We start from the raw sequence: 26,442 nt of genomic DNA, 5'->3' as shown, positions 1-26,442 counted from the left end.
TTGTTTTCGTTTGGTGTTATGCTGAACTCCAACATCTTATATTGTCCAGTGATGCTGATTGTGTGAACTATCAAACTGTTAAGAAGTTGAAGAGTCCCTTGATAGCTAAGGTACACACAATCTAGCTTGCAAACCATCTAGATCTGCTAAATTCAGATAATGCGATTATGGTTGTCTTTTTTGTCGTCTGGAGTTAAAGATTGTAGTAAATGAAGACAATGCTTTGTTGTCTAGGCTAGCTCACTACTGTTGTTTTCAAACTAAGTTGCGTAGCGTAATCTCTCTCTATATTTTATACTTCTGGTGAAATTATTTATCTACTTCGTTGATTGTAACCACTGATCTGGCTTGAGAAGTTAAGTTTGATCACTGACCTTTTCTCAGGCAGCAAAGAGGCTTGTTAGTGGTAACGGTGAACTGAAGAGCAAACTGCAAAATTTCCGTCTTGACCCCTCTATCATGTGAGAAATATACAACTTAAAACAATTAGCTGTCTTGCTTGGATAAAAAAAAGTTCTCACTGAGGATGTTATATTCACTATGCATAGGTTGGCTGGAAGATGCTGCTTTGGGAAGATCAAAATCATAGCTGAAGCCTGGGCATTTCGGATATGGTTCGGTTCGGTTTGGATATTTCCGGTTTAATACTTGACTTATTTTCGGTTTGATTTGGTTTGGATAGTTTTGGGTTTGGTTCGGTTCGGATAGTAAATGTAAGAACCTGAAAATACCCGGAAAAAATTGGTTCTCATTTGGATCCGGTTTGGGTTAGGATAGTTCGGGTAGTTCGGATCATTTAGATAAAATATTGGTTATTTAGGGTAAAATATCAAATAATTAGGATGATTTAGATTAAAAAAAATTGGATATTTCGGATTACTTTGGATATTTCGGATAATACTATTCGGATATAGTTTCGGATACTTTCGTGTAGCTCCGATACTTTATAATAATTTAGTTATCCTCAACTATTTTCAGATACTTTAAATAGAATTTTAAATTAAAAATATATATTTAGTTATGTTATATATATAATTAATATTTTTATATATTCGGGTACCCGTTCGGTTCTGGTGTGGTTCGGTTCTTCGATTCCGGTTATTTTGCACAGGCCTAGCTGAAGATTTGGTAAGCTCATTTAACACAATCATACAAAGTACAAACACTCAGTACTTAAAGTAAACTTATCAGACACGTGCATCTAGTTTGAAATGAACTTGCTGCTTGCTGGTAATGTACATTTTAATTATTGAATGTGAATGATAATGTTGAGCCAGTATTAATTCTTGATCCTAACAATAAGGGTGTAGATTTATATACATACTGGCATGTGAGTAATTGCTAATGGACGCTACACTTTGTCTTAAGACAGGGAGTTATTACTAAAGATGTAGTTGAACTGAGGAAATCAATTGGAGCACCTGGAATGGCGGTCCTCCAGTTTGGTAAAATAGCTTGGCTTCCTCATCTTATTCACTGTTTTTGATTTTCTCTCAACCTACTTGAGATTCTTTCTCTAATTTCATCAGTTGCAGGCGGCGCAGATAACCCACATTTACCTCATAATCACGAATTGAACTAAGTTGTATACTCTGGAACTCATGACAACGACACTGTAAGCTCTGCTCTCAGCTTTAATTGATTTTAGTGAAGCTATAGATAACCTGGAAGAAATATATATATCCTTGTTATTGTTAAATAGATTCGAGGGTGGTGGGACAATCTCGACCATGAAGAAAAATCTAAGGTCATTTCATTGATGATTTTTCAGTTTATGATTTTGTAAGATAGTCACAGTAGCGATTCCATCGTGTTACATGCAATGAAATACCTTTCAGTAGCTGAAGAAGACGATATCTCATGGTCACTTATCCAAAGCTGCGTTCTCTTCAATTGCTCAGACCTCATTCATACCGATGCAAGACATCCTCGGACTTGGAAGTTGTGCCATGATGAACACTCCAGCCACTGAGGTTAGCCGACTTTTTTTTTATCATAATCAAAAAGCTAGAATGAAATTTGAAAAATAGACATTGCTGCTTTATCACATAGTCCATGTGTTGGCAGTTATTAGACTGTTGCTTTCTAAGTGCTAACAATGTGGACATTACGCAAAAGGTGGGAAACTGGGGATGGAGGATTCCGAGTTCAACGAGCTTTGATCATCTTCAAGCTAACCGAAACATAGCCAAACCCTTAGGAAACCATGGGCGTATTTAATGGTATTAAGCTTTGTTTATTAGAGTAATCACTTAAAAATTGGACTTGTTGATTGATGGGTTGAGCCAGGCCCTTGCAATAGTGCAACGCATGGGCGACTCACGAAAGCCCAAATAGCAAGCTATCTTGGAGGGCTTTCACCCTAAAAAAATAGAGTTAATATCGTGTGGGCCGATGACCCACATATCAGATATTAAACTGATAAGAACAGATACTACACTTGATCTTAGCCAAGAGGCCGAGAAAGGTATGAATTGGAAGTTAGACAAGGCCTCTTATTTATACTCATCAGGATATGACCACCTTCCTTCTAGCTAAGCGATATGGGACAAAAACATAACATAGTTGTTTACTTTGCAACCGCCTATAGGCTTATTCCGGACTTTTTACTTATTTTGTTTCTGTTTGCATTGATTACAGATATAAGTAAAACCCAGGAGTAACTTTGAGCTTGGTTTTTAAAATCGAAGTTCAATGAGATCTATGTGCACTGAGGAGGGTCATAGGTGATGGGTTTTAGAATGCAAGCTCTGGGAATCTGATAAGTGATAAGCAATAACACTGTCTCATCTTGTGCCTTTCTTTCATCATGATGCGATGTTCAAAGCAAACGTGGTTCTAGTCTGTAAATCTTCAAAAACATGTAATCTATATAGCCTTGTCTTCCACTTTGATTGATGACTTTAATCAGTAAGTAGCACGGGGAGAGGTTTAGACCGACGGCTTTACGTGGAATCAGTCACAATATCTGTTTTCATCAAAAAACAAAAAAGATAGTGTTGACAGTGGGATTTGAACCCACGCCCTTTCGGACCAGAACCTTAATCTGGCGCCTTAGACCAACTCGGCCATATCAACTTTAGTAATATTTTGAAGTCGAAAACACACTAAAAACAAAACTTAATCTATATTAGTACTACAATACTACTCAACAGGAGTTTAGTATACATCTATTGAATCTATCCCTGAATCTTTCAGGTATCTGTTGAGTTTCCCTAAATCTTTCAGGTATCTGTTGAGTTTAAGACTTGACGAGGATGGTTGCGTTAAACTAAGTGTGACTGTTAAATGGCACATACATTCAGTAAACACGACTTATCTTTTTATATAAATGCATCGTAGTATGTATCACAATATTGAAAAGTTACCAATCATTAAAGAAAGAAAGCTACATTAGTTAGACAATTGTAAGATAACAGTAAACAGTACATAAACTTGATTAACGCTGCTGCTTACGCAGGAATGTATGTAAAAAAGTGTCACTCCCATTTCTCATTTCTTACTTATTTATTATAAATAAGTGAAACACATCTCCTCATTGTCTCTGACTCTCTGTTACGAAATAGGGTCAAGCTTTAACGCAGCAGTTGAAGCAGCTAAAGATTCCTCTCCTCGTCTGTTCCAAAGTCACATATACATATTTATTTACACGCAGTGGCGGCCCTGAGGGGAAGCATTATAAGCACCCGCTTCCAGCCCACAAAAAATATTTGCATAAATCAGCCTTTTATAAAAAAAATTATCTACAAAATTTATAAAAGTGGCCAAATTTTTAAAAATTGCTTGTGGTCTTTTTCATTTCAGGACCGGTACTGTTTACACGTAAGATTAAGAGTGTCTTATCCCGAAAAAGGAACTATTATCTATGTCAGTTCACATGGTAGGTTCAAGAAATAAAAGCCACATCTTTCTCATAAAGGGTTATGATTTACTTTGTTGAAAGAAACCATCCATCACAACAGTACCGTCCTAAAATTTGATGTGGCCTAAAGCACAATAAAAATTATATGGTCTTTTACATAAATACAAATGGAAAATAGTAATACAAACAACACAAAAATGCTTAAAACCATTGAATATGGTTGAATCTGTAATAAAAATGTGGCCCTAAAATTTGCTATATATCTTGTGGCCTAAAAGCATGTGCTTTACTTGCCTTATAATTAGGACGGGTTTGCATCACAACAACTATATTACTTTGATTTAAATGAACTCTCACCTTATTATCATTCTGGATGAATAAAAAAATTAATCCTTACTCATATTGTATACCTTTGATGTGATTCTCTAACAATATAAACTCAATCATACCCAATACAACTCCGTATCTAATAAAACCTCAAAATCTAATTTATGAAGTTATGTGTGGTATACCATAATGTGTAATAAATAGCATCAAGCAACTGACTATACCAAACACTGAAGGACCACAGTTACCCAATTGCTAGAACTAGCCATTTTATAACCTAACCAACCAAAGAAGTCAAGGCCCGCATCAAATGAATACACATAGCTAGAGTCCACAAACCCTTGTTCGGAAACTCGCTACGTGTTACGCGTGCGCTCGGGTTAGGCCTAGCGCGTAATGAGAAAAGCGGAGATTATTCCAAGATTAATCGGCGATTAATTTTGAATATATTTAGTAACGTATATGAAAACAGAAAGATCGCGTGTAGTCTGGTGGGTGTTTTCGTGAGTCATTCGCATCAGGTCCTGAGTTCGAAGGCTGACATCTTCATTTTTGCTATTTATTTTTTTAGGAGTGGCAATATGGTAATATTCTCATCGTCTTCCTCTGTCCCAAATATTAAGGGTTAGCTGTTTCTGCAATATTTAGCAGCCGCGATAAAAAGTTTCGTTAAATCCTTTAATTTATTGCTTTTTAATTGTTGTTTACACCTTGAAGCTATAGATCTACACTATATTGAAGGATTATGGACTTCAAAATATCCAAAAAATTCAAGTTTTGGAACAGTTCCGTACAATCAACCGAATTTAGCATAATCGCCACGGTATGTTCCCGTGCAGCGTATAACCGCCGCGTTTTCGGCAGCGTTAACCGCGTTTTCGAACAAGGCCACAAACACAATCATCCATTTCGTAGACAAAAACTCAGTCAGAACCTAACAAAAAAATGTGAAGTTTTATAGAAAAAGATAAACTAGAACAGACAATGTGTGACTCAAAATCTAACCATACAAAGCTACAAAGTTAGATTCCCCAACCTAACCAAATTAAAACACCCTACCTGCTGGTTTCAAGACAATCAATTATCCAGATCATATACACCCACATCAAGAAAATTGAATGTTAAGATAGAAAATTAAAGTATGAGCACATGATCAGCTAACAAGAACAAACAATGCATAACCAAAATATAGTGCTACAAAAATAGATTCCATAACCTAACAATTGGACAAAGCATCCAGAACACACAATCAGTCATTCAACTCAAGATAGTCATATAACTTAAAAAGAAGCAAGTGGCCTTACAGATGGAGGATGTCGCTGGTGGTGAGGGAACTCATTGTTGGTTATGTTGTTGTCACTGTGGACAGTTGTGAGCTTAGCCTTAGTTTTATCAACCGAAGTAGGTTGATTTTGAAATGGGTTAATGAAGTCTTGTTCATTGCCAAGACTGGCTCGAGAAGGATCTCTCTTGTGCTGTTTCCTCATCTCTCTGATCTTTGAGAAATCCATTGAGTACTCAGGAACGGGCCCTCCTTTCTGATCCCAGTCTCCAAACTGTGGTACTGATAGCCATGGCGAGTTCTTGTTCTGTCAACAAAAAATCTCCGCATATTCAAAAATCTCCGGATATCGTTTTAATTTTTTGTCAATTAATTTAGTAAAAATTTATAATACTCCCTAAATTGCTGGACTAACCACTATAAAATCGCTATTTTCTAGAGAAACGGAGACAACAAAAGTTCCAAACCTCTTTGACCTTCATCATATATGTTAGTGAAGGATGCAACTATGCATTAAAACAGTATTTTCATATTTTTGAAATTTTCTCAAAATATATATGTTAACCCCTACGAAAATATTGAAATTTTCGGTAAATGCTTCATATACTTAAGCCTATGATCTTTAGTGTTGTTTTAAAATTTCTAAACACATTTTACATTTGTATTAATGTATATTAAACTCTCTTTCATGGTACATGGGCATGTTTTAATTTTTTGTCAATTAATTTAGTAAAACTTCATAATACTCCCTAAATTGGTTGACTAACCACTATAAAATCGCTATTCTCAAGAAAAATGGAGACAACAAAGGTTCCAAACCTCTTTCATCTTCACAATATGTTAGTGAGTGATGCAATTATTCATTAAAACAGTTTTTTATATATTTTTGAATTTTTCTCAAAATCTATGTGTTAACCCCTACGAAAATATTGAATTTTTCGGTAAATGTTCTATATACTGAAGCCTATGATCTTTAGTGTTGTTTTAAAATTTCTAAACATATTCTACATTGTATTAATGTATATTAAACTCTCTTTCATGGTACATGAGAATCGTTTTAATTTTTTGTCAATTAATTTAGTAAAATTTCATAATACTCCCTAAATTGCTGGACTAACCACTATAAAATCGCTATTTTCTAGAGAAACGGAGACAACAAAAGTTTCAAACCTCTTTGACCTTCATCATATGTTAGTGAAAGATGCAACTACGCATTAAAACAATATTTTCATATTTTTGAATTTTTCTGAAAATATATGTGTTAACCCCTACGAAAATATTGAATTTTTTGGTAAATGCTCCATGTACTGAAGCCTATGATATTTAGTGTTGTTTTAAAATTTCTAAACACAATTTACATTTGTATTAATGTATATTAAACTCTCTTTCATGGTACATGGACATCGTTTTAATTTTTTGTCAATTAATTTAGTAAAACTTCATAAAACAATATTTTACTAATCTTTATATATATAGTTACGATTTTAATAATGAAATAATAATCTGAAAATATATATATATAAGAAGATACAAATACATGTGAAAGTTTGAAACAATCTATTCAATGAAAAAAATATACCGTAAACTTATTATGTTTTAAAAATTGATTGACACATATATATTATAATATATACCAATTAAGAATTGAAAATAAAATATTTATATAAAATAAATGAAAACAAAAGCTCGCGCGGTTGGGTGGATCGAAATCTAGTTATAATTAACTTAAGAAATGATTGGTAGGACAAATACTTTTTCTTCTTGCACACAAATAAAATGGTTATGAGAACACCATTAATTAAATTTAAGGATCCTTTTTTTTTTACATGAGTTTAAGATTTTACTGATAAATATGTGATAGTTAGTTAGTTTCGAACTTGTATCATAAATTAAAGTAGTATCAAAATTCTTATTATTCCTTTGGCTTAATGCATTTATGGCCACTAGATTCACCATTGTTCCTTAGACAAACTGGAAGATAATGATTATTGTCGGGTTTATCATAAAGAACTCCAATTTTATGTCTCATCATACCTTGTTTAATAGTTATGGACCTTCCAGTGACGCGAGACCTATCAACACGTATGGCTTAATGACTTGTGGATTTTATGAAATACTCTTTTCTATTCGAAGTTGGTGTTGCATGCTCCTCGTGGTTGTGACACTAGGAATATTTATATGTTGTTTGATAAATAATAAAAACCATATGTCCAAAATAAATTAGGTTCATTTTTTAGGGTGAACCTTTAAATTCACGATACCCTTTAGGACCAATCAAAGTGATACATAAATTATTAATTAAAAATATTAAATTAAATAAAAAATAGCTACAAAAAATAAAAACGCTAATTTTAACGACGCTAATTCCAGCTAAACCCTAAACCTTAAATCTTAAATTTTAAACTCTATGCCCTAAATTCTAAACCTAAATCCAAACTCCTAAACTCAAACCCTATACCCTAAACCCAAAAACAAGACTATAAACCTAAACTCTATACTCTAAACTCAAGTCCTAGACCTTAATCCCAAACCGTAAACTTTAAATCCAAATTATATACCCTAAGCCCCAAACCTTAACAATAAATCCAAATCGTAAATCCTAAACTCAAAACTTATGCCCTAAACCCAAATCCTAAACTCAAAACCTATATCCTAAACCCAAATCCTAGACCCAAAACCCAAATGGTAAACCCTAAGTCCAAACCCCAAACTTAGATGCTATAAGATTTGGGTTAAGGTTTACAGTTTGGATTTAAGGTCTAAGACTTGGGTTTAGAGTATAGGGTTTAGGTTTATAATCTATTTTTTAGGTTTAATGTATATTATTTGGGTTTAGGGTTTAGGATTAGGATTTAGTGTATAAGGTTTGGGTTTAGGGGTTTGGATTTGAGTTTAGAATTTAGGATATAGGATTTAGAAAAATGCTAATTTGTGTGTCTTGCATCTTGTGGTTGTTAATTTTAACAACGTTAACGCCGTTATGTTTCTTGCATCTTGTGGTTGTTACTTGTGAGTTGCGAGGCTATTATATAAAGCTGACAATTTGGAGACTGGCGAAGTTGTGTTGTGTCATGTGATGCTTGATCTAACTATTCTCTGCTTGAAATATTCTGCACTATTTAAGTAGACATTAATAATTGCAATTACATATAGTTTAGTTATGTTGATCAGATCCGTCAGGCGTCAAAAGTAACTTTTCCAGTCTCTCTTATCGCTCTGGATTTATAGCATTTCCATCATTTAAAAATTTATAAAAAAGATATAGTATATTATTGATAAAATTAAAAATATCAATTGCACCAATCTATAAAAAGTGTCTTTATTGATTCAGTCGTGATCATATGAAAGTGATCAAACAGTTTCCCACCGACTTTCAATTTGACTTGCATCCATCTTACTAAGATTTTTTTTTCATATTTCAGTTAACTGTATTTGTTTTATTTAGGTGAAGTTAATCATCTCTAAATGTTACGCTCTTTTTAAAAGTTATTGCGATTGGTCCTGTATTTTCCCGATATGGATATGACTAGTAGTAATCATTTTACAAATTCAGTATAGTTTTATTAAAATTTAATCAGAAACTAATGCTCAATGTAGTTGTGGAATAGAACTTTTCAGATTTTTCATATATTCTTTACACGATAAAAGATGTCCGGTCCTTCTTGGATGCTTCTCATATTCATATACGAACCCTTATGAAAATATTGAGTTTTTCGATGAATATTTTATATACCGAAGCATATGATTTTTAGTGTTGTTTTAAAATTTTTAAACACATTCTACATTTGTATTAATGTATATTAAACTATTTTTCATGGTATATGAACATCGTTTTAATTTTTGTCAATTAATTTAGTAAAATTTCATAATACTTTCTAATTGGTGGACTAACAACTATAAAATTGCTATTTTCTAGAGAAATGGAGACAACAAAAGTTTCAAACCTCTTTGATTTTCATCATATGTTAGTGAAAGATGCAACTATGCATTAAAATGGTATTTTCATATTTTTGAATTTTCTCAAAATCTATGTGTTAACCAACCCCCTACAAAAATATTGAGTTTTTCGGTAAATGCTCTATATACTGAAGCCTATGATCTTTACTGTTGTTTTTAAATTTCTAAACACATTTTACATTTTACATTTTATATTAATTTTTTGTCAAATAATTTAATAAAACTTCATAATACTCCCTAAATTGGTGGACTAACCACTATAAAATCGCTATTCTCAAGAAAAATGGAGACAACAAAGGTTCCAAACCACTTTCATCTTCATCATATGTTAGTGAATGATGCAAATATTCAATAAAACAATATTTTTAAATTTTTGAACTTCATTATATGTTAGCGAAGGATGCAACTATGCATCAAAATCTACGCGTTAACCAACCCCCTACGGAAATATTAAATTTTCGGTAAATGTTCTATATACTGAAGCCAATGATCTTTAGTGTTGTTTTAAAATTTCTAAACACATTCTACATTTGTATTAACTTATATTAAACTCTCTTTCATGGTACATGGGCATCGTTTTACTTTTTGTCAATTAATTTAGTAAAATTTCATAATACTCCCTAAATTGGTCGACTAACCACTATAAAATCGCTATTTTCTAGAGAAACGGATTCTAGAGAAACGAAGACAACAAAAGTTCCAAGCCTCTTTGAACTTCATCATCTAGTGAAGGATGCAACTATGCATTAAAACGAAATTTTCATATTTTTGAAGTTTTCTCATAATCTATGTGTTAACCCCTTCGAAACTATTGCGTTTTTCGGTAAATGCTCTATATACTGAAGCCTATGATCTTTAGTGTTGTTTTAAAATTTCTAAACACATTCTACATTTGTATTAATGTATATTAAACTCTCTTTCATGGTATATGGACATCGTTTTAATTTTTTGTCAATTAATTTAGTAAAACTGCATAATACTCCCTAAATTGTTGGACTAACCACTATAAAATCGCTATTTTCTAGAGAAACGGAGGCAAGAAAAGTTTCAAACCTGTTTGAACTTCATCATATGTTAGCGAAGGATGCAACTATGCATTAAAACATTATTTTCATATTTTTGAACTTTTCTCAAAATCTATGTGGCTTAACCCCTACGAAAATATTGATTTTTTCGCTAAATGCTCTATATACTGAAGCCTATGATCTTTAGTGTTGGTTTAAAATTTCTAAACACATTCTACATTTGTATTAATATATATTAAACTCTCTTTCATGGTACATAGGCATCTTGTTAATTTTTTGACAATTAATTTAGTAAAACTTCATAATACTTCCTAAATTGGTGGACTATCCACTATAAAATCGCTATTATCTAGAGAAACGGAGACAAAAAAAATTCAAAACCTCTTTGAACTTCATCATATGTTAGTGAAGGATGCCACTATGCATTAAAATAGTATTTTCATATTTTTGAATTTTTCTGAGTATCTATGTGTTAATAACCCTACGAAAATATAGAATTTTTCGGTAAATGCTCTATATACTGAAGCCTATGATCTTTAATGTTTTTTTAAAAATTTCGAAAAATATTCTACATTTGAATTAATGTATATTAAACTCTCTTTCATGGTACATGGACATTGTTTTAATTTGTTGTCAATTAGTTTAGTAAAACTTCATAATACTCCCTAAATTGCTTGACTAATCACAATAAAATCGCTGTTTTCTAGAGAAACGGAGAAAACAAAAGTTCCAAACATCTTTGACTTTTATCATATGTTAGTGAAGGATGCAAATATGCATTAAAACAGTATTTTCATATTTTTGAATTTTTCTAAAAATATATGTGTTAACTAACCCCTACGAAAATATTGAATTTTTCGGTAAATGCTCCATATACTGAAGCCTATGATCTTTAGTGTTGTTTTAAAATTCCTAAACACATTTTATATTTGTATTAATGTATATTAAACTCTCTTTCATGGTACATGGGCATCGTTTTAATTTTTTGTCAATTAATTTAGTAAAACTTCATAATACTCCTTAAATTGGTGGACTAACCACTATAAAATCGCTATTCTCAAGAAAAATGGAGGCAACAAAGGTTCCAAACCACTTTCATATTCATCATATGTTAGTGAATGATGCAAATATTCATTAAAACAATATTTTTAAATTTTTAATTTTTTCTCAAAATCTATGTGTTAACCAATACGAAAATATTAAATTTTTCGGTAAATACTCTATATACTGAAGCCTATGATCTTTAGTGTTGTTTTAAAACTTCTAAACACATTCTACATTTTTATTAATGTATATTAAACTCTCTTTCATGGTAAATGGGCATCGTTTTAATTTTTTGTCAATTAATTTAGTAAAACTTCATAATATTCTCTAAATTGGTGAACTAACCACTATGAAATCGCTATTTTCTAGAGAAATGGAAACAAAAAAGTTCCAAACCTATTTGAACTTCATCATATGTTAGTGAAGGATGCAACTATGCATTAAAATAGTATTTTCATATTTTTGAATTTTTCTGAAAATCTGTGTTAATAACTCCTACGAAAATATTGAATTTTTCGGTAAATGCTCTATATACTGAAGCCTATGATCTTTAGTGTTTTTTTTAAAACATTGAAAAATATTCTACATTTGAATCAATGTATATTAAACTCTCTTTCATGGTACATGGACATCGTTTTAATTTTTTTCAATTAATTTTGTATAACTTCATAATACTCCCTAAATTGCTCGACTAACCACTATAAAATCACTATTTTCTAGAGAAACGGAGATAACAAAAGTTTCAAACCTCGTTTACCTTCATCATATGTTAGTGAAGGATGCAACTATGCATTAAAACAGTATTTTCATATTTTTATTTTTTTTCTCAAAATATATGTGTTAACCCCTACGAAAATATTGATTTTTTTGGTAAATTCTTCATATACTGAAGCCTATGATCTTTAGTGTTGTTTTAAAATTTCTAAACACATTTTACATTTGTATTAATGTATATTAAACTCTATTTCATGGTACATGAGCATCGTTTTAATTTTTTGTCAATTAATTTAGTAAAACTTCATAATACTCCCTAAATTAGTAGACTAACCACTATAAAATCGCTATTTTCAAGAAAAATGGAGACAACAAAGGCTACAAACCTCTTTCATCTTTATCATATTATTGTGAATGATGAAAATATTCATTAAAATAATATTTTGAATTTTTTGAATTTTTCTCAAAATCTATGTGTTAACCCCTACGAAAATATTGAATTTTTCGGTAAATGCTCTATATACTGAAGCCTATGATCTTTAGTGTTGTTTTAAAACTTCTAAACATATTTTACATTTGTATTAATGTATATTAAACTCTATTTCATGGTACATGAGAATCGTTTTAATTTCTTGTCAATTAATTTAGTAAAACTTCATAAGACTCCCTAAATTGGTGGATTAACCACTAAAAAATCTTTATTTTCTAGAGAAACAAAGACAACAAAAGTTTCAGACCTCTTTGACCTTCATCATTTGTTAGTGAATGATGAAACTATGCACTAAAACCGTATTGTTGAAATTTTCTCAAAATCTATGTGTTAATCATTACGAAAATATTGTTTTCGGTAAATTGTCTATATACTGAGCCCTATGATCTTTAGTGTTGTTTTATGATTTCTAAACGCATTCTACATTTTTATTAATTTATATTAAACTCTATTTTATGGTACATTGGGATCGTTTTAATTTTTTGTCAATTAATTTAGTAAAACTTAGTAATACTCCCGAAATTGGTGGACTAACCACTATAAAATCGCTATTTTCTAGAGAAACGGAGACAACAAAAGTTCCAAACCTCTTTGAACTTCATCAAATGTTAGTGAAGGATGCAGCTGTGCATTAAAACAGTAATTTCATACTTTTGAATTTTTCTCAAAATCTAAGTGTTAACTAACCCCTACGAAAATATTGAATTTTTCATTAAATGCTCTATATACTGAAGCCTATGATCTTTAGTGTTGTTTTAAAACTTCTAAACACATTCTACATTTGTATTAATGTATATTAAACTTTCTTTCATGGTACATGGGGATCGTTTAAATTGTTTGTCATTTAATTTAGTAAAATTTCATAATACTCCCTAAATTGGTGGACTAAATACTATAAAATCTCTATTTTCTAGAGAAACGAAGACAACAAAAGTTACAAACCTCTTTTACCTTCATCGTAAGTTAGTGAAGGATACAATAATGCATTAAAACAGTATTTTCATATTTTTGAATTTTTCTCAGAATCTATGTGCTTAGTGTTATTTTAGAATTTCTAAACACATTCTACATTTGTATTAATGTATATTAAACTCACTTTCATGGTACATGAAAATCGTTTTAATTTTTTTTCAATTAATTTAGTAAAACTACATAATACTACCTAAATTGGTGGACTAACCACTATAAAATCGCTATTCTCTGGAGAAACGGAGAGAACAAAAGTTCCAAACCTCTTTGAACTTCATCATATGTCAGTGAAAGATGCAACTATGCATTAAAACAATATTTTCATATTTTTGAATTTTTCTCAAAATCTATGTGTTTAACCCCTACGAAAATATTGAAGTCTTTTTTAAATGCTCTATATACTGATTCCTATAATATTTAGTGCTGTTTTAACAGTTTCTAAACACATTCTACAATTTTATTAATCTATATTAAACTCTCTTTCATGTTATATGGGCATCGTTTTAATTTTTGGTCAATTAATTTAATTAAATTTCATACTACTCCCTAAATTGGTGGACTACCACTATAAAATCGCTATTTTCTAGAGAAACGGAGACAACAAAAGTTCCAAACCTCTTTGACCTTCATCATATGTTAGTGAAGGATGCAAATATGCATTAAAACAGTATTTTCATATTTTTGAATTTTTCTCAAAATAGATGTGTTAATCCCTACGAAAATATTGAATTTTTCGGTAAATGCTCCATAAACTGAAGCCTATGATCTTTAGTGTTGTTTTAAAATTTTTAAACACATTTTACATTTTTATTAATGTATATTAAACTCTCTTTCATAGTACACGGGCATCGTTTTAATTTTTTGTCAATTAATTTAGTAAAACTTCATAATACTCCCTAAATTGGTGGACTAACCACTATAAAATCGCTATTTTCAAGAAAAATGGAGACAACAAAGGTTCCAAACCTCTTTCATATTCATCATACGTTAGCGGATGATGCAAATATTCATTAAAAAATATTTTTAAATTTTTGAATTTTTCTCAAAATCTATGTGTTAACTCCTACGAAAATATTAAATTTTCCGGTAAATTCTCTATATAGTGAATCCTATGATCTTTAGTGTTGTTTTAAAACTTCTAAACACATTCTACATTTGTATTAATGTATATTAAACTCTCTTTCATGGTACATGAGAATCGTTTTAATTTTTTGTCAATTAATTTAGTAAAACTTCATAAGAATCCCTAAATTGGTAGATTAACCACTATAAATCTTTATTTTCTAGAGAAACAAAGACAACAAAAGTTTCAGACCTCTTTGACCTTCATCATTTGATAGTGAATGATGAAACTATGCACTAAAACAGTATTTTTGAAATTTTCTCAAAATCTATGTGAACCCTTACGAAAATATTGTTTTCGGTAAATTGTCTATATACTAAACCCTATGATCTTTAGTATTGTTTTATGATTTCTAAACACATTCTACATTTGTATTAATTTATATTAAACTCTATTTTATGGTACATTGGGATCGTTTTAATTTTTTATCAATTAATTTAGTAAAACTTCGTAATACTCCCGAAATTGGTGGACTAACCACTATAAAATCGCTATTTTCTAGAGAAACGGAGACAACAAAAGTTTCAAACCTCTTTGAACTTCAACATATGTTAGTGAAGGATGCAGCTGTGCATTAAAATAGTATTTTCATACTTTTGAATTTTTCTCAAAATCTAAGTGTTAACTAACCCCTACGAAAATATTGAATTTTTCATTAAATGCTCTATATACTGAAGCCTATGATCTTTAGTGTTGTTTTAAAACTTCTAAAAACATTCTACATTTGTATTAATGTATACTAAACTTTCTTTCAAGGTACATGGGAATCGTTTAAATTTTTTGTCATCTAATTTAGTAAAATTTCATAAGACTCCCTAAATTGGTGGACTAATCGTTATAAAATCTCTATTTTCTAGAGAAACGAACACAACAAAAGTTCCAAACCTCTTTTACCTTCATCATAAGTTAGTGAAGGATGCAACTATGCATTAAAACAGTAATTTCATACTTTTGAATTTTTCTCAAAATCTATATGTTTAGTTTTGTTTTAGATTCTAAACACATTCTACATTTGTATTAATGTATTTTAAACCACTTTCATGGTACATGAGAATCGTTTTAATTTTTGTCAATTAATTTTGCAAAACTTCATAATACTCCCTACATTGGTGGACTAACAACTATAAAATTGCTACTTTTTAGAGAAACGGAGATAACAAAAGTTCCAAAACTTTTTGAACGTCATCATATGTTAGTGAATGATGCAACTATACATTAATACAATATTTTCACATTTTTGATCTTTTCTCAAAATCTATGTGTTAATCCCTAAATTGGTAGACAAACCACTATAAAACCGCTATTTTCTAGAAAAATGGAGACAACAAAAGTTCCAAACCTCTTTGACCTCCATCATATGTTAGTGAAAGATGCAACTATGCATTAAAACAGTATTTTCATATTTTTGAATTTTTCTCAAAACCTTATGTGTTTAGTGCTGTTTTAGAATTTCTAAACACATTTTACATTTGTATTAATGTATATTAAACTCTCTTTCATGGTGCATGGGCATCATTCTAATTTTTTTGTTAATTAATTTAGTAAAACTTCATAATACTCCCTAAATTGGTGGACTAACCACTATAAAATTGCTATTTTCTAGAGAAACGGAGACAACAAAAGTTCCAAATCTCTTTGACCGTCATCATATGTTAGTGAAGATGTAACTATGCATTAAAACAGTATTTACACATTTTTGAATTTTTCTCAAAATCTATGTGTTAACCCATACGAAAATATTGAACTTTTCGGTAAATGCTCTATATACTTGAAGCCTATGATCTTTAGTGCTGTTTTAAAATTTCTAAACACATTCTACATTTGTATTAGTATATATTAAACTCTCTTTCATGGTACATGAGAATCGTTTTATTTTTTTGTCAATTAATTTAGTAAAACTTCATAATACTCCCTAAATTGGTGGACTAACCACTATACAATCGCTATTCTATAGAAAAACGGAGACAACAAAGGTTTCAAACCTCTTTTAACTTCATCATATGTTAGTGAAGGATGCAACTATGCATTAAAATAGTATTTTCATATTTTTGAATTTTTCTCAAAATCTATGTGTTAACCCCTACGAAAATATTGAATTTTTTGGTAAATGTTCAATATACTGAAGCCTATGATCTTTAGTGCTGTTTTAAAATTTATAAACAAATTATACATTTGTATTAATGTATAATAATACATTTGATCTATAGGCATCGTTTTAATTTTTTTGTCAATTAATTTAGTAAAACTTCATAATACTCCTTAAATTGGTGGACAAACCACTATAAAATCGATACTTTCTAGAGAAACGGATACAACAAAAGTTTCAAACCTCTTTGACTTTTATCATATGTTAGTGAAGGATGCAACTATGCTTTAAAACAGTATTTTCATATTTTTGAATTTTTCTCAAAATCTATGTGTTATATCCATCCACCATAATATATCTTACATATTACTTAGTTTTATACAGATAAGTGAAAGATAAGCATTAAACCCCATTACAAATCTATCATATAAAACATAGTTGCTAATTAATATCCAAAGTAAATGTATGTATATATTAACATGATTTTTTTTGCCATCGTCAACTAAATAAAATTAAAGCAATTTCGAAGAAGGTACCAATTGAAAATCAAATAATACTCTTTATATAAGGATTTTTAACGTTAAAACCCCTCAACTAAGTTTATTTTGGGTAAAAACCCTCAAACTAACTTTATTTAATGAATTAAACCCTAACAGGTCATAATTACCAATACTACCGGTAAATCTTTAGTTTAGGGATTTCTACATTAGGTAAACATAGTTGAGGGATTTTCCATTAAAAATCTAAAAAATAAAAAAAAGTTCAAAATTTTATAATATTATCTAAAAATTAGTAACTTAAATTTTCAAGATCAGCATTTTTTTTTGTAGATATAAGAGTTTGATGTGTTTTTAAAATCAACATTATATATGTATAAAATAAAAATATAAAAACCCATAAAGTATAATAAAAATTATCTAAAGATAACCTGGAAGAAATATATATATCCTTGTTATTGTTAAATAGATTCGAGGGTGGTGGGACAATCTCGACCATGAAGAAAAATAAGGTCATTTCATTGATGATTTTCCAGTTTATGATTTTGTAAGATAATCACAGTAGCGATTCCATCGTGTTACATGCAATGAAATACCTTTCAGTAGCTGAAGAAGACGATATCTCATGGTCACTTATCCAAAGCTGCGTTCTCTTCAATTGCTCAGACCTCATTCATACCGATGCAAGACATCCTCGGACTTGGAAGTTGTGCCATGATGAACACTCCAGCCACTGAAGTTAGCCGACTTTTTTTTTATCATAATCAAAAAGCTAGAATGAAATTTGAAAAATAGACATTGCTGCTTTATCACATAGTCCATGTGTTGGCAGTTATTAGACTGTTGCTTTCTAAGTGCTAACAATGTGGACATTACGCAAAAGGTGGGAAACTGGGGATGGAGGATTCCGAGTTCAACGAGCTTTGATCATCTTCAAGCTAACCGAAACATAGCCAAACCCTTAGGAAACCATGGGCTAACTGTATTTAATGGTATTAAGCTTTGTTTATTAGAGTAATCACTTAAAAATTGGACTTGTTGATTGATGGGTTGAGCCAGGCCCTTGCAATAGTGCAACGCATGGACGACTCACGAAAGCCCAAATAGCAAGCTATCTTGGAGGGCTTTCACCCTAAAAAAATAGAGTTAATATCGTGTGGGCCGATGATCCACATATCAGATATTAAACTGATAAGAACAGATACTACACTTGATCTTAGCCAAAAGGCCGAGAAAGGTATGAATTGGAAGTTAGACAAGGCCTCTTATTTATACTCATCAGGATATGACCACCTTCCTTCTAGCTAAGCGATATGGGACAAAAACATAACATAGTTGTTTACTTTGCAACCGCCTATAGGCTTATTCCGGACTTTTTACTTATTTCGTTTCTGTTTGCATTGATTACAGATATAAGTAAAACCCAGGAGTAACTTTGAGCTTGGTTTTTAAAATCGAAGTTCAATGAGATCTATGTGCACTGAGGAGGGTCATAGGTGATGGGTTTTAGAATGCAAGCTCTGGGAATCTGATAAGTGATAAGCAATAACACTGTCTCATCTTGTGCCTTTCTTTCATCATGATGCGATGTTCAAAGCAAACGTGGTTCTAGTCTGTAAATCTTCAAAAACATGTAATCTATATAGCCTTGTCTTCCACTTTGATTGATGACTTTAATCAGTAAGTAGCACGGGGAGAGGTTTAGACCGACGGCTTTACGTGGAATCAGTCACAATATCTGTTTTCATCAAAAAACAAAAAAGATAATGTTGACAGTGGAATTTGAACCCACGCCCTTTCGGACCAGAACCTTAATCTGGCGCCTTAGACCAACTCGGCCATATCAACTTTAGTAATATTTTGAAGTCGAAAACATACTAAAAACAAAACTTAATCTATATTAGTACTACAATACTACTCAACAGGAGTTTAGTATACATCTATTGAATCTATCCCTGAATCTTTCAGGTATCTGTTGAGTTTCCCTGAATCTTTCAGGTATCTGTTGAGTTTAAGACTTGACGAGGATGGTTTGCGTTAAACTAAGTGTGACTGTTAAATGGCACATACATTCAGTAAACACGACTTATCTTTTTATATAAATGCATCGTAGTATGTATCACAATATTGAAAAGTTACCAATCATTAAAGAAAGAAAGCTACATTAGTTAGACAATTGTAAGATAACAGTAAACAGTACATAAACTTGATTAACGCTGCTGCTTACGCAGGAATGTATGTAAAAAAGTGTCACTCCCATTTCTCATTTCTTACTTCTTTATTATAAATAAGTGAAACACATCTCCTCATTGTCTCTGACTCTCTGTTACGAAATAGGGTCAAGCTTTAACGCAGCAGTTGAAGCAGCTAAAGATTCCTCTCCTCGTCTGTTCCAAAGTCACATATACATATTTATTTACACGCAGTGGCGGCCCTGAGGGGAAGCATTACAAGCACCCGCTTCCAGCCCACAAAAAATATTTGCATAAATCAGCCTTTTATAAAAAAAATTATCTACAAAATTTATAAAAGTAATTTTTAAAAATTGCTTGTGGTCTTTTTCATTTCAGGACCGGTACTGTTTACACGTAAGATTAAGAGTGTCTTATCCCGAAAAAGGAACTATTATCTATGTCAGTTCACATGGTAGGTACAAGAAATAAAAGCCACATCTTTCTCATAAAGGGTTATGCTTTACTTTGATTGAAAGAAACCATCCATCACAACAACTATATTACTTTGATTTAAATGAACTCTCACCTTATTATCATTCTGGATGAATAAAAAATTTAATCCTTACTCATATTGTATACCTTTGATGTGATTCTCTAACAATATAAACTCAATCATACCCAATACAACTCCATATCTAATAAAACCTCAAAATCTAATTTATGAAGTTATGTGTGGTATTGATATAATGTGTAATAAATAGCATCAAGCAACTGACTATACCAAACACTGAAGGACCACAGTTACCCAATTGCTAGAACTAGCCATTTTATAACCTAACCAACCAAAGAAGTCAAGGCCCACATCAAATGAATACACATAGCTAGAGTCCACAAACACAATCATCCATTTCGTAGACAAAAACTCAGTCAGAACCTAACAAAAAAATGTGAAGTTTTATAGAAAAAGGTAAACTAGAACAAACAATGTGTGACTCAAAATCTAACCATACAAAGCTACAAAGTTAGATTCCCCAACCTAACCAAATTAAAACACCCTACCTACTGGTTTCAAGACAATCAATTATCCAGATCATATACACCCACATCAAGAAAATTGAATGTTAAGATGGAAAATTAAAGTATGAGCACATGATCAGCTAACAAGAACAAACAATGCATAACCAAAATATAGTGCTACAAAAATAGATTCCATAACCTAACAATGGGACAAAGCATCCAGAACACACAATCAGTCATTCAACTCAAGATAGTCATATAACTTAAAAAGAAGCAAGTGGCCTTACAGATGGAGGATGTCGCTGGTGGTGAGGGAACTCATTTTTGGTTATGTTGTTGTCACTGTGGACAGTTGTGAGCTTAGCCTTAGTTTTATCAACAGAAGTAGGTTGATTGTGAAATGGGTTAATGAAGTCTTGTTCATTGCCAAGACTGGCTCGAGAAGGATCTCTCTTGTGCTGTTTCCTCATCTCTCTGATCTTTGAGAAATCCATTGAGTAATCAGGAACTGGTCCTCCTTTCTGATCCCAATCTCCAAACTGTGGTACTGATAGCCATGGCGAGTTCTTGTTCTGTCAACAAAAAATCTCCACATATTCAAGAACTTTGGTTTTGAGGTAAATAAAAGAAAACCTCCTAAGATCAATTGAGATTATGATATTTAAGACACGCAAAACATGGTTTAACTCAACAAAGATTCATGATATCGATCTATCAGAGACTAGTTCAAAAACATAAGGATTTAGACAAGAAAAGAGAAGATGGGTTTGAGAGATTTAAACCTCCTTTTGATCTTCCATATGATCAAAGCTGTAGAGAGAAGAGAGCCTTTCTTGTTATTTTAAAGAAGATGATATTTGGATCAAGAAAGATGGTAAATAAAGAGAAATATATAAAGCTGATAAAGGAAAGGTATGCAAAACTTTAATACAGCAAAATCACAGCGCTATTGAGTGGTAACGACTACAATGTTACACCAACATATCAAATATTTTCTTTCTGCATTTTCTTGTCGAAAAAGGTAAGCGAAATTATCATAAGGCTATTCACTGGGACACGCACAAGTTTACTTGGTCTTTATTAGATTGGAAGCTGGCAAATAATTATCAAATCTAATCTGATATTTTAAAATAAATATAAAGCAAATTAGTATCAAAACAGGATTTGTTGATGTTTCATATTCTTTTCTTCCTAGAGAACTAGTGATTTACACATACTCCACTACTTGAAAAAAAAAATCTGATCACATGACAGAAAAGAAAAGCCACAAGTACAAAAATCAAACATTAGCCGACTATTTATCTCTAGTGAATCTGTGTCCATTCAAGAACTACAAAAGTCTACAACTAGTTTATAAATTAAGGACTTAGTTTGGTCAGATATAATCATGGAGGCGATTAACATAACCTAGTGTTTGATGTTGAATGTTGTCAGCTGATTGCATGATATATAAATATATAGATGCTGAATGTTTTAATTGATCGCATCATATCCTTTATCTCAAATAGTAAAATTATTCAAATTTTCTAACGTTCTGGAAATTATATAGTAATACTAATACCCTTTGTAGACAAGTAACATTGGTGGCTTAATGGCATCCACAGAGCAGCTTACGTTGTTTGGTGCTGTAGTTGGACAAGTGGCAGATCATGAGAAGTGTGAATTGTTCAAAGGAGTGATGTGAACCACAAAGAGGTAACTCCACCGGATTACGCAATACGCAGTGTTATCTTCAACCATCTTCTCTCACAACCACAAACAATAATATTTTCTTCTTATTTCTTTGTTGTTGTTGTGACTTTTGTATTACTGACCTAACAAATAACTCTATTCGTTTGATCTAATTCAAACCAATTCTACTTTATATTCTATAATTGAATAGAATATAGGTTCACTATATTTATAGAGTAATTCATTTCGATGTCGAGTAATTCATTTTATGTCTTTATTTTATTTTACTATAAAATAGAGTACTATCAAAATCAAATAGAGTTATTTTATCGAGTGAAAAATAGAATGAAATATTGGAGATAGTTTTAGATAGATGAAAAAAATTCATTATAGTTTTTTTTTTATCTTCTATTGTTTTTATATTTGGAATATATGGAGAGAAAAAGGAGCGAAAGAAAATACGCAAACCAAAAACAAACCACACAAAATAAAATAAAAATAATTAAACGAATACAATAAAATAATTATCTCTTGGGTCACACAGAACCATTTAGATAGAAGAAACCAAACCTCTTATCAAACCACACTCTCTCTCTCGCTCGCCCAGAGAGTTTCTTCCTCTGCTTCATCTTCCCCGGTAGAGCGAGGGATTCTCGAAAAAACCCAAACTTTCAATCATGGGTTTATCCACAAACCTCCACACCATCAACCTCCGCTCCACTTTCTTCACCGGCGGCCTCCGCCCATCTCCAATCGCATCAAACTTCATCAAAGTCTCCTCCTTTCCAATCCCTAGACGGGACACCACCACAATCAGATCATCCCAAGTCTCCACAATCACCCCCGTAAAAGAGCAACAAAACGACGTCGAATCACTCTTCTCCACCCCAACGACCCAACAAGACTCCGACCGCAAACGAAAGAACTCCTCCTCCTCCGGCGTCTCCTCCGGCGTGAAGCTCGAGAACATAACCAAAACCTACAAAGGCGTCACGGTCCTCAAAGACGTCTCCTGGGAGGTCAAACGCGGCGAGAAAGTAGGCTTAGTCGGCGTCAACGGAGCAGGAAAGACAACGCAGCTCCGAATCATAACGGGCCAAGAAGAGCCAGACTCGGGCCACGTGATCAAGGCCCGGCCCAACATGAAAGTGGCCTTCTTGAGCCAGGAGTTCGAGGTGTCGATGAGCAGGACGGTTAAGGAGGAGTTCATGAGCGCTTTCAAAGAAGAGATGGAGGTTGCTGATAAGCTCGAGAGAGTTCAGAAGGCGATCGAAGGTTCGGTTGATGATCTGGAGCTCATGGGGAGGTTGCTGGATGAGTTTGATCTGCTGCAGAGGAGGGCTCAGGCGGTGAGTTTGGATAGTGTTGATGCGAAGATTAGTAAGCTGATGCCGGAGTTGGGGTTTGCGGCCGAGGATGCTGATAGGCTTGTGGCTTCGTTTAGTGGTGGGTGGCAGATGAGGATGTCGCTTGGGAAGATTCTGCTTCAGGTATATGGACATGATATGATAATCACAAGCTGATAGGTTTCCGTTTAGAAGCTTAGGTTGATTGTGTGTAGGCCTGAGGCATTTTGGGTATTGGTTCGGTTTTGGTTTGTTTGGTTCTAGAGATATAGGATCCCTTCGAATTTTAGGAAATTCGGTTCAGTTATTTCGGTTTTCGGTTTGGTTGTAACAAAGTTGGGAACCGGTTAATATCCGGAATTTGGTTTCTGGTTCCGGTTTTCGGTTTAAAAATCAGAAAATTTGGATTTTTAGAATTAAATGTCAGATTCTTTTGGGTTTTCGGAAAAAAAATTGGCGTAAATATTCTGGTATGAAAGATTGATTGAATTCAAACTCCCAACTGGAAGCTAATGTGCATTTTGGGTGTCGGTTCGGTCTATTTTATGATTTGATTGAATTCAAACTCCCAACTGGAAGCTAATGTGCATTTTGGGTATCGGTTCGGTCTATTTTGGTTTTGTTTTCTTCGGTATAAAATTCATTCGAATATTTATGAAATTCGGTTTCAGTTTGGTTATTTTGGTTACAAACTTGGGAACCGGATAATATCCGAGATTTGTTTTCGGTTCCGGTTTTTCGGTTAATTTGGTTTTAAAATCAGAAAATTCAGATTAATCGGATTAAATATCAGATTTTTTCAGATAAAAATCCGGATTAAATATTCATGTATGAAATGAATGATTGAATTCAAACTCCCAACTAGAAACTAATGTGTACTGTGTGTGTTTCTATGAGTAGGATCCAGATTTGCTGCTACTCGATGAACCTACAAACCATTTGGATCTCGACACTATTGAATGGCTTGAAGGCTATTTGCAAAAGCAAGAGGTTCCCATGGTCATCATCTCACACGACAGAGCCTTCCTCGATCAGCTCTGCACCAAAATCGTCGAAACCGAGATGGGTGTCTCCAGGACATTCGAAGGCAACTACTCGCAGTACGTCATCTCCAAAGCAGAGTGGATCGAAACTCAGAACGCAGCTTGGGAGAAGCAGCAGAAAGAGATCGAATCAACTAAGGACTTAATCGCTAGGCTCGGTGCTGGTGCTAACTCTGGCCGTGCTTCCACTGCAGAAAAGGTTAGCAAGCAAGCAAAGCTGATCATTGCTGTGATTAGCAAGTTTGAGCTTATGTTTCCCCTTTTTGTTTTTGTAATAGAAACTAGAGAAGCTGCAAGAGCAGGAGCTTATAGAGAAGCCTTTCCAGAGGAAGCAGATGAAGATCAGGTTTCCTGAGCGTGGGACTAGTGGGAGATCTGTAGTCACGGTTAAGAACGTTGATTTTGGTTTTGAGGATAAGATGCTGTTCAAGAAGGCGAATCTAGCGATAGAGAGAGGAGAGAAGATTGCTATCATTGGCCCCAACGGGTGTGGCAAAAGCACGTTGCTGAAGCTTATAATGGGTTTAGAGAAGCCAATGAAAGGTGAAGTTTTCCTCGGAGAGCACAATGTACTACCAAACTACTTTGAACAGAACCAGGTTTGTTTTCACTTGAACAAATAAAGATAAGGGTTGTTTGTTAGTTTCTTTCTTGACATTGTTTTGGTTTTTTTTTTTTGGTTAGGCTGAGGTTCTTGATTTGGATAAGACAGTTCTTGAAACGGTCTGTGAAGCTGCGGAAGACTGGAGAAGTGATGATGTAAAAGGTCTTCTAGGACGTTGCAACTTCAAAGCAGACATGCTTGATCGGAAAGTCTCTCTTTTGAGCGGTGGCGAGAAAGCGCGTCTTGCTTTCTGCAAATTCATGGTGACGCCTTCGAATGTGCTTGTTTTGGACGAACCGACCAATCACTTGGACATTCCTTCTAAAGAGATGCTTGAGGAAGCGATAAACGAGTACCAAGGCACAGTGATTGCAGTCTCACACGACCGGTACTTCATCAAACAGATTGTTAACAGAGTCATAGAAGTTGAAGATGGTTGTTTGGAAGATTACGCAGGAGACTACAATGTAAGAGTCCCACATCTCTTACTTTTGTTTGAATGTTGTCTTATTGAATGTGTGGATATTCTCTATGTTGGGGCAGTATTACTTGGAGAAGAACCTGGAAGCTAGAGCAAAGGCGGTGGAGAGAGAAGCAGAGCTAGAAGAGAAAGCACCGAAAGTGAAGGCGAAGTCAAAGATGTCAAAAGCAGAGAAAGAAGCGAGGAAGAAGCAGAAGATGCAGGCGTTTCAACAGGCGAAACAGAAGTCAAAGGCCAGCAAGAACTCCAAGAGATGGAACTGAAACACTGAAAGGAGTCTGAGATATATATATATATATATATATATTTTTTTTTATTAGAAACAGTCTTCTTTCTTTACATGTTTATTTTGTGGATTCAGTTTGTATAGTTAGTTATACTTTTTTTCAGTTTAAGGAACGATTAAGAAACTTAACTGTCTCAGATTTTGGATTAGAGGACACATTATCCGGAAGGAAGAACTCTGCCAAACCGAAAAAGCTGAAACGAGACACCAAAAAAAAACTGAAACGATTAGTCTTTTTATGTAATGTTTAAACTAATTAAATCGTCTTTTAATGTAATGTTTTAACTAATTAAAAGGCAGAGAGATACGCAGGAACCTTTCAAACCTAACAGTGTTTGTTTGTTTGTTCTGCTTCTCTTGATGCTAGAAACATGGTACCACTAGCAGGTGGTGTTGTAGGAAGAAGTAGTTCACAAAACAGCCGAGAAATTAAGTTACCAAACA

General features: G+C 32.8%; 2 protein-coding genes, 1 long non-coding RNA gene and 4 other non-coding genes across 9 annotated transcripts; 1 reads left to right on the top strand and 6 right to left on the bottom strand.

Moving 5' to 3' along the window:
- Positions 1-1,529: 1,529 nt before the first annotated feature.
- Positions 1,530-2,977, bottom strand: LOC125581593. Its single transcript, XR_007319198.1, has 2 exons — positions 1,832-2,977; positions 1,530-1,664 (listed from the first exon to the last, which is right to left on the bottom strand). It is a non-coding gene; the product is annotated as an uncharacterized LOC125581593 (long non-coding RNA).
- LOC125582697 lies at positions 2,276-2,471 on the bottom strand. The gene has a single exon (XR_007320153.1). It is a non-coding gene; the product is annotated as a U2 spliceosomal RNA (small nuclear RNA).
- Positions 2,978-2,997: 20 nt separating the features above from the next.
- Positions 2,998-3,078, bottom strand: TRNAL-AAG. Its single transcript has one exon. It is a non-coding gene; the product is annotated as a tRNA-Leu (tRNA).
- Positions 3,079-18,421: 15,343 nt separating this feature from the next.
- LOC125582708 lies at positions 18,422-18,617 on the bottom strand. The gene has a single exon (XR_007320164.1). It is a non-coding gene; the product is annotated as a U2 spliceosomal RNA (small nuclear RNA).
- Positions 18,618-19,143: 526 nt separating this feature from the next.
- TRNAL-AAG lies at positions 19,144-19,224 on the bottom strand. The gene has a single exon. It is a non-coding gene; the product is annotated as a tRNA-Leu (tRNA).
- Positions 19,225-19,501: 277 nt separating this feature from the next.
- On the bottom strand, positions 19,502-21,830 carry LOC106382843. Of its 3 annotated transcripts, none has more exons than XM_048747305.1 (3): positions 21,350-21,830; positions 20,855-21,139; positions 19,502-19,763 (listed from the first exon to the last, which is right to left on the bottom strand). In XM_048747305.1, the coding sequence occupies exons 1-3, from the start codon at positions 21,365-21,367 to the stop codon at positions 19,716-19,718; spliced, it is 351 nt and encodes a 116-aa protein (XP_048603262.1). In that variant the 5' UTR covers positions 21,368-21,830; the 3' UTR covers positions 19,502-19,715. The 3 variants fall into 3 exon arrangements, with proteins under 3 accessions (XP_048603262.1, XP_048603264.1, XP_048603263.1); XM_048747307.1 differs by having other exon boundaries at positions 19,502-19,844; positions 21,350-21,610; XM_048747306.1 differs by having other exon boundaries at positions 19,502-19,836; positions 21,350-21,610.
- Positions 21,831-22,380: 550 nt separating this feature from the next.
- LOC106382842 (ABC transporter F family member 5) lies at positions 22,381-26,127 on the top strand. Its single transcript, XM_013822920.3, has 5 exons — positions 22,381-23,728; positions 24,485-24,826; positions 24,906-25,226; positions 25,312-25,698; positions 25,775-26,127. Exons 1-5 carry the CDS (start codon positions 22,916-22,918, stop codon positions 25,973-25,975), a joined length of 2,064 nt encoding a protein of 687 aa, XP_013678374.1. The 5' UTR covers positions 22,381-22,915; the 3' UTR covers positions 25,976-26,127.
- Positions 26,128-26,442: the final 315 nt, after the last annotated feature.

This window comes from Brassica napus, chromosome C2 (genome assembly GCF_020379485.1).
Source record: "Brassica napus cultivar Da-Ae chromosome C2, Da-Ae, whole genome shotgun sequence".
Classification (NCBI taxonomy): Eukaryota; Viridiplantae; Streptophyta; class Magnoliopsida; order Brassicales; family Brassicaceae; genus Brassica; species Brassica napus.
Note: the sequence above shows the minus strand (reverse complement) of the source record. Positions and strands in the feature narration are given on the sequence as shown.